The sequence below is a fragment of the Geospiza fortis genome, unplaced genomic scaffold (genome assembly GCF_000277835.1).
Source record: "Geospiza fortis unplaced genomic scaffold, GeoFor_1.0 scaffold450, whole genome shotgun sequence".
NCBI lineage: Eukaryota > Metazoa > Chordata > Aves > Passeriformes > Thraupidae > Geospiza > Geospiza fortis.
In genome coordinates this window covers 2,414,445-2,422,381 of record NW_005054416.1, presented here as the reverse complement: position 1 = coordinate 2,422,381, position 7,937 = coordinate 2,414,445, and the positions used below count along the sequence as shown (strand labels likewise).

At 54.0% G+C, this 7,937-nt stretch overlaps 2 protein-coding genes across 2 annotated transcripts in view; both read right to left on the bottom strand.

The window, feature by feature from the left end:
- VWCE (von Willebrand factor C and EGF domains) overlaps positions 1 to 184 on the bottom strand; it is a 6,067-nt gene extending 5,883 nt beyond the window's left edge. The window contains 2 exon segments of the mRNA XM_031061519.1: position 1; positions 3 to 184. The exon segment at position 1 is cut by the window's left edge and continues 161 nt beyond it. Coding sequence (XP_030917379.1) covers position 1; positions 3 to 184 — 183 coding nt within the window.
- A 1,200-nt stretch (positions 185 to 1,384) lies between these two features.
- Positions 1,385 to 7,937, bottom strand: part of DDB1 (damage specific DNA binding protein 1) — a gene marked incomplete at its 5' end in the record, with an annotated part of 11,180 nt that continues 4,627 nt past the window's right edge. Inside the window, 18 exons of the mRNA XM_005426583.2 lie at positions 1,385 to 1,963; positions 2,257 to 2,380; positions 2,603 to 2,705; positions 2,816 to 2,985; positions 3,149 to 3,258; positions 3,730 to 3,900; positions 4,024 to 4,118; positions 4,460 to 4,624; positions 4,860 to 4,983; positions 5,431 to 5,542; positions 5,714 to 5,809; positions 5,905 to 6,112; positions 6,321 to 6,428; positions 6,509 to 6,672; positions 6,753 to 6,931; positions 7,152 to 7,260; positions 7,340 to 7,415; positions 7,511 to 7,613. Of these exons, the coding sequence (XP_005426640.2) occupies positions 1,880 to 1,963; positions 2,257 to 2,380; positions 2,603 to 2,705; positions 2,816 to 2,985; positions 3,149 to 3,258; positions 3,730 to 3,900; positions 4,024 to 4,118; positions 4,460 to 4,624; positions 4,860 to 4,983; positions 5,431 to 5,542; positions 5,714 to 5,809; positions 5,905 to 6,112; positions 6,321 to 6,428; positions 6,509 to 6,672; positions 6,753 to 6,931; positions 7,152 to 7,260; positions 7,340 to 7,415; positions 7,511 to 7,613 (2,301 nt within the window). The remainder of the gene's footprint in view (positions 1,964 to 2,256; positions 2,381 to 2,602; positions 2,706 to 2,815; positions 2,986 to 3,148; positions 3,259 to 3,729; positions 3,901 to 4,023; positions 4,119 to 4,459; positions 4,625 to 4,859; positions 4,984 to 5,430; positions 5,543 to 5,713; positions 5,810 to 5,904; positions 6,113 to 6,320; positions 6,429 to 6,508; positions 6,673 to 6,752; positions 6,932 to 7,151; positions 7,261 to 7,339; positions 7,416 to 7,510; positions 7,614 to 7,937) is intronic.

The following is a 7,937-nucleotide window of genomic DNA, read 5'->3' as shown; positions in this document are numbered from 1 at the left end:
CAAACCCGCACGGGGGGCCTGGGGTCACCCCAGGGTTGTCCCGTTCTACTGGGGCGAGTGGTGGCATCCCGGCCATTCCTGCCCTGGCTGCGCGTCGGGGAACGGGGTCCCCCCTAGGTTTGGGAAGCAGCGGGAAAGGCGTCCCCCCTTCTCTCCTTTCCCACATCTGGCAAAGATCCGGCATGGCCTCTCCCCACCCCTCCTCCTCCTGCTCCTTCTCCTGGAGGCGCTGGGCCGCCTTCCCAGCCCTGCACGGGGACCCACGCGGCGGAGAAAGGGGCCAAGTGGAGCCGGGATGGTGGGATGCATCCAGGAGGGAGAGGGATGCTGCGGGACACCCCACTCTGGAGACCCCCAGATTCCCCCCAGCCCTGTGCCCCCATCCCAGGGCAGGGAATGAAGCAAAGGTTGGAGGCAGGTAAATGATTGATCCAATGGAGCAAAAGGCGCTGCTGCCTCCAAAATTTGCAATCCAGCACGGATTTCTCCCCACAAAATCCTGCCCAAAGGTTGGGATCACCCAGGCAAGACACAGCCCCCTTCCAAATAAAAACCATGGTGGGGGGGTCACGCTGTTTTTTTTTAGGAACCGAATGCAGCCATGAGAAGCTCCTGTCCTAAGGGAATGTGATCCCAAAACCCTGAGAGGCAGCTCCTGTGGCAGTGGATAAACAATGATCCAGCCCTAGCCAGCAGCGCTTTTATCCCAAAAAAAGCAGGGTGCCAACATTGCACTGGCACCACCACCCCCAGTTTTGGTGGGAAAAAAAGAGCACTGCCAGGACCTGGGCTGTGCCGCTCCCTGGGCCTCCCAAAATTTGGGAACAGGCTGCTCCAGGCAGGTAAACAGAGCCCGAGGTAATAAAAGCAGCAGCCCAGAGTCCAAGGTCACTCCCTGCTCCCCCAGCTCTCGGAAGAGATGTCCAAATATAGCCTTGTCCCCGCGGTCTCCTCTGAAAACATGGGATGGAAGAGGGAGCCAGGGATGGTTCCAGCACGAGCTGTCTCTGGGAGGAAAGGATTTGGGAAAAACCCGCAGGGAATGGGACTTTGGGGGCACTCAACCAGGGGCTACAGAGGAGATCCAGGCTGGGGAGAGCATGGTAAGATCCAGGATAACCCCCAAATTCTGTAAGAGATGTGAAGGAGGTGGGAGACCACGAGAACAATTAATGACTAGCCAGAGGCTGGAAAATTCAGCTTTCCCCAAAAAATTCCATTACAATCTGCCTCTCAAGGTACTCACAGTGCCACTGGCAACCGGACAAGGAACTAAAATTTCCTACAAATCCAAGAAAAGCCAGAAAAATGCACCTGGAAAACAGGTGTGCCCAAGATCCCAGAGCCAAGGACACGGATACCATCATTCCTCAGGACACAGATCTTTCCTCTTGGACTACTTTATTTGGTAAAACTCCGAAATCAGCAACAGCTTAAACTTCCCAGAACTTCCCTCCCTGAACAAGGCATGGATCCTATGGAGAGAGAGTTATCCCGCTCGGCTCCAGCCTCGGCTCCTCCTCCAGCTTTGATTCCTCTTCCAAAAAACCACAAGGAATCCAAAAAAAAAACAGGATCAAAAGCGAAACCAAAAGCCAAAAAAAGTAATAAAATATCTAAGGACATCAGGGAACAGGGAATTGAGGCGAGGGTATCAGATCCCAGTGGATCACCCAAGGAAAGGGACAGTTCTGGGTCCAGCCAATTCTGCAGAATCCATAAATCCCAGCAGGAGATGACTGACACCTCCCCAAATTCCTAACAAGCTGCTTCCCCTGCGAGATTCCGTCCCCCTCTGGCCGCTGCTGCCGGTGCTGGGCACAGCTGGGGAAGGATTCTCTTGCTCCGTGTGGAGGGTAGGGAACAATCCCGAGTCCTGCTAATGGATCCGGGTCAGCTCCTCTACGATCTTGATCAGGTCATCTACGGTGGCTTCCCTCTTCATCCCGCTTCCATCATCGATCTACACAGGGAGGAAAAGGCATTGGAGACATTGGCAGGTGTCAAAAAACATTCCCAGATCATTCAGGAAGGTTTGGATTTAGCACTTCTCAGAGAGGCTGTGGCTTCCAGGGCTTCCCCTGGAAGTGTTCCAGGCCAGGCTGGACAAGGCTTGGAGCAACTTGGTCTAGTGGGAGATGTCTTTAAGTCCCTTCCAACCCAAACCATTCCATAACTCTACAATTCCATGATTTACTGAGCCTGGATTCCTAAGCAAGGCCCTTGAAGGATCTAAGGCCACATTCCCAAGCTCACCTGCAGGTTTGCCACCACTTCCTGCATCTTGGGCCTGCTGATGTCCAGGAAACTCTCAATCAAGTCTCCATCGATGAATCCTGTGGCTGGTTCCGTCTTCCGTTCAGTGTGGAACGATCTCCAGGTGCTGCTGTCAAGGAGCCAAATCCACAGGGAATAACACCAGCCTTGGACATGGTTAATGGTGGGATGGCAGTGCTGGGTTAATGGTTGGACTCTGTGGTCTCAGAGAGATTTCCCATCTTTAATTCCATGACTGCTCAGGGCAATGGCAAACCCAGTCCCACCCCCTCCAGCTGGTAAACTCCGCCCAGCACAAGCTCCTGACTGGAATGCTAAAGGATATAAGGAATGCTCAATCTTCCCCACGCTCTTGATGACTTTGTTGAGCCTGTTCTGCATGTCCAGGAGCAGGTTGTACCAGCTTTCTGACAAGGATGTCACCAGGCCTGCACAGGAATAACGGTCATGGGAATGTGGCAGGGGGTGGAGCTGGATGAGCTTCCCAACACAAACCATTCCAGGATTCTGCAGGGAATCCTCAGCCCCTGCTCCTTACCAATCATTCCATTGACAGTGCCGAAGAGCACGGATCCCTGGGTGGGCGTGGAAGTCTCTCCCAAGTTCTGCATGACCAGGGATCCGTGGCAGAAGACATTGACGAACTCTCCCAGGTGGGATAATCCCACTTCCTGCAGGTGCTGCCGCTCCTCATCCGTCGTGGCCGCGCTGGAACCCCAAACACCGCTCAGTCCCGGATGGGGGCACTCCAAAACTTTCCCTTGCTCCCAAAAGCTGGGAATGCTCCTCCAGTTTTCCTAAAGATCCCATAATCCATCCCTCCCAGCATGTGGTGCCACGTCACATCCCATCCCCATCCCATCCAGTTTACCTGTCCTTCTGGCACACGAACAGATTGAAAGCATTCTCCGCTCCCAAGAAATTATCATCATCCAGGATCTCCACGGCACTCATCCAGTTTGGATTGAAATCCCGGGCAATCTGGAAGGGGCCAAGACGGGACATGCTGTGTCCAGGTGGCCTGGCCTGGGATCCTGCATCCTCATCCCACCCAACACCAATTTTCAGGAGCAAGGCAGGATCCAGCATGTCCCTCTCTGCTCCAGGAAGCAGCAGAGCAGGAAAGGCACTCCTGGAGATGGTCCTAGTCCAAGTGGCACTTGGATAACATCCTGGGAAAGCGTGGAGCAGCCTATGCCAAAGCCACTCCAGCAATTTAAACCCCCATTCCAAGTGGACACCAGGCATCCCAGATGGCACCTCCCACCCACCAGGCACCAGCTGCTCTTCCCACAGCCAGTTCCCTGGAAACTGAGGGATCCATCCCTCCAGAAACCACAGGGATCCATGTCAAACCTTATCCAGTCAAGCCAAACTCCTCCTTTTATCCCCTCCAACACCATTCCCTGTGCCCAGATCTGTCAGAATTGATTCCTGGCACCGCTTCCTTACCTCCTCGAAATTCCCTTCCATGGGTTTGTAGGCCAGGAGCAGCACGGAGCGCATGAGGTCTCCCACCAGGATGAAATCCCCCTTGGTTTTCAGGTACAGGGCCATGATGTTGTTGTAGTGGTTGCACTCCGTGCGCAATTCCTTCTCCGCTGTCCACTCGTACAGGCGGACCTGCGGGATGGGACACAGATTGGGATTCTCCACATGGGAGCTGGGATATGCTCCTCAACAGACACTTGGCTGACATCCAGATCCACAAGCATGCTCCCAAAAAAAAGTCAAGGCCTTGCCTACCGTGCTGTTGATGCTGGCTAACAGCTTCCCGTTGAATTCCACCATGGAATACACAGCTCCCTTGACCTCCTTCTCAGCCAGGCTCTGCAGCTTCCCTGGAATAAAGCCAGGCATTACTTGGGTTGTTTATCCAAAGAGTGGGAAGTCAAGGGGGTTCAGCCCAGCTGGCCTGAATTTTGTTTCCTAAAAGAACTGTCTCTGAGGGGGACAAGTGACATGAAAAGCAAATCCCAGAATCCAGGGCTGGTGAGGGATTCTCGGGCGTCTCTAGGAGACAGGGGAAAAGGGAACACAGCACCTACGGATCCTGACAACAGATTCCTTGGGAAAAACTGCCTGCTGCTGTGACACAAGCTCTCTGGGGCTTGAGGAGCTCATCCCTCATCTCCCACCAAAAAAAGCTGGATTTTTCCAGGTGAGAACACCTTGTTCTTACCATCTGAGTAGTGGAAGACGACGATCCGGCCCTGCTTGGGCTCCGCTTCCTCGGGATACACCATGGCAGTGCCCACAATGAAGTAGGTGTTGGGATCCTTTCCCAGCTTGCAGGAGACCAGGCTGAGGGCATACTCATTTTGCAGGAATTGGTGAGCATGGAGCACTGGGGGAAAAAAAAAGTGGGAAAGGTAGGAACAACTGGGATCCCAAAATCCTTAAACTGAAAGCTTAAGACACATCTTAGAGATTCCCTGCCCTATTCCCCACCATCTTGTGCCATCAAAAATTGGTATTCCCTAAACCTTATGGCTGATGTTCCTGCAGGAAAATGCTTTGGCTGAAGCTCCCCATGGCTTCTCCAGGATGGGAAAAGCTGGATTTTGGGATGGGACAGGTACCTTCAAAGGTGTGCTGGTCTATGATGAGCAGGTTGTGCACTTCCACCTCCTCTCCAAAGGATGTTTCATGTGGAGCTGTGCTGCTGGAAAACAGCTTGCTGGTGCTCACACTGCTGGACAAGGCCTGGGAAACAGGAAAATCTGTCACATCCCAGTGCTGCTTGGGATATCCACACAGCCTCAGGTAGCCAGTGAGTGGGAAAAGGAATGGGAGAACAGGTGGAGCAGGGAATGAGTAAAGGAACACACTCCCTGCTCCTGCAGGGCTGAGTGATGGTGTTAATCTGAGTTTACAAAGAGCTGGTTTCCAGAGCTGGATCCTTGGGAAAAGGAAAACCTTGGAGACCACACAGAAGCCTGTATGGGATATGGAAGTAGCAGCACCCAAAAATAAAGGGTGTCAGGTGGAACAGTGGCTGTGTCACTCCCTCAGAGAGATCCACCATCCCATTCCTCCCCAGCTGAGGAACAGGACTGGACTCACAGCTTTGGAAAGGAGGACCATCAAGGAAAACCTGGATCAGGAATTCTGATCCCCACAGCATAGGGATGACACAGCCTGGGATCTCACCTGGGTGCTGGCACTGGGTCTGAGCGCTGTGGTGCCCCCACTGGCATCCTGCACCTCGATCCGGCTGGAGAGCACTCCGAAGCACTGGGATACCTCTTGGTAGCAGATTTTCCTGCGGGACAAACAGAGCCATGTGGGTGGGAGAGCCAGGAAAGGCCATTCCAAGAGCTCTGGAAGCAACAAGAGCTGTCTGTTTGCTCCTGGGATGGCAACATCACCCCAACCCTTGCCCTGTGCAGCAGAGCACCCTGATCCCAGGAATCCTCATCCCAGGAATGCTCACCTGGGTGACTCATAGAGGGGAACAGTGCGGATGTGCAGCTTCTGGATCTCATCGATGGTGCCAATGGTCAGGGTGCTGTTGTTGGCCAGGGCCAAACTTGTGGGAAAAAAAATCATGGAAAACTGGGTGAAACAGCAAGAACCTCCCTCTCCTACACATCCCTTGGGATCAGGAACTCATGGCGGACTCACCTGTCGGGATATCCGTCGGAATTGAGGGGGCACATGTAGTTGACCTCCTTGAGGTTGACGTTGGAGAAGACCAGCTTGTGGTTGCTGCTGTAGATGACGGTGGGGCGGTCGGAGCAGGCGAACACGTTGGTGGTGGACAAGGAGCGGAATGTCCTCAGCACCGTGGGCTGTGTGCCCAGGGTCACCTTCTTCCTGTCACTCAGCAAGCCTGGATTCAAAGGGAAAAGGGATTGGGATATGCCACAACACCTCAGGGAAAAAAGGACTGAGGGTAAGCACACCCCAGATTTAAGAATCCATCTCCTTCCTTCAGTGTGCTGGAGAAATCCTCCAGCCCACAGCCAGGCCCTGAGCATGAGGCTGAGAAAGCAAGGAGGATCTTTCCCAGAAAACTGGAAAGGAAGGGAAAAGGTCACCTGTCTCAAGGCTGAGGCCGAAGTAGAAGAGAGCTCCGTCCCCCAGGGCACACAGGAGGTAGTGGCTGCTCTCGAAGGTCGTCATCAGGATGGAGCGAGGGATAATCTCTGTGGGAAGCAGGCAAAGGGATGGATGAGGTCACTCAGGACACGGACAGTGACCACTGCCACCCTTGGGAGGCTCCTACCTCCTCCCAGCATCTCCTTGTGCAGCAGCTCGAAGGATGGGAGCTTCAGGATGCGGGCAGAGATGTCGGTCCAGAGCCCGATGGCACAGAGCGGGGACATCCCGTTGGAGTCTCCCAGGGGGGTGATGTCCAGGCAGGCCACCTCGTGCTCCATCTCTGTGCAGCTGGGAGGAAGAAAAGAGGACAGGCGTCCACCTGGATCCCAAATCCCAGCATCCCAAGAGCCCTGAGGATGTGGGCTCACCTGATCTGCCGCAGCTCCTGGGGCCGGATTTCCAGGTAGTACAAGGCTCTTCCCACGGCCACCACCACCTGGTTGCTGTTGCAGGAAGCGACGCTGATGTTCTTCCCATTGGGCTCTTTCCACTCACTAACCAGGGATTTGGGCTCCTGGCTGACCAGTCGCACCGAGGCAGACGTGATCTGGGAGGAGAGACAGGAAAAATCATGGAAAACGGTGTTTCCAAGGTGGGTGGCACAGCAAGAACCTCCCCTCTTTCCATATCCCTTAGAAACATGAACCCAGGATCCTGTTTGCTGATGCCATCAGCTCAGGGAAGCACTCCAGCTTCTGCCCTGAATATGTCACAATCTGTATGGCACCAGGAGAATAATATCCATGTTTTCCTCATGCTGGATTTACCTGGATCAGCTGCTGATGCGCCACGTTGCCACAGAAGAAGGTCTGCTGGTCATCCACAAATCCTGTGAGCTCCGTCTCTTCCACTTCCTCTCCGTTCAACATCAGAACCCTGAGCAGGGAAGGGAATTCCCATTAATTCCTGCTCCAACATGGGACTGAGAGCCTGGATCAGCTCATCCCACCTTTACCTGGTCTGGCCAACAAATGACAGCACCAAGGTGTTGTCTGTCTCCCGGTGTGGATCTGACCTCAGCGGCCACAATCCTGCAACAAGGAGGCCACAGTTCCTCACAATTCCACATCTCAACCTCATCTGTGCCCACCATGTCCCCCCTCAGGCTGTGGAACACCTCCCACACCTTTAATTCCTGGCAGGTCGATGCTGGCGTGCTCGTGGATCCCGATGCCGTTCCGGATGATCCGCAGCGATCCCTCTTTGAAGGCCCCGGAGCAGGTGACCAGCTGGAGGAAAAGCAGATGGACTTTACCAGCTGTGGCTGGGAAGCTCTCCCACTCTTCTCTGGGAGGTCCCATTTCTCATGGAAATGGAAAAGCCATTCTTGAATCATGGAATCCTGGAATGGTTTGGGTTGGAAGGGACCCGGAAGATCCACCAAGGCCAGGCTGGACAGGGCTTAGAGCAACCTGGTCTACTGGAAGGTGTCTCTGCCCATGGAATGAGATGATGCTTAAGGTCCCTTCCAACCCAAACCATCCTGGGATCCTATGATTTTATGGACACACTCAGCCAAAAATTCCCAGCAGTGCGGAGGGAAAAGCAGGAAT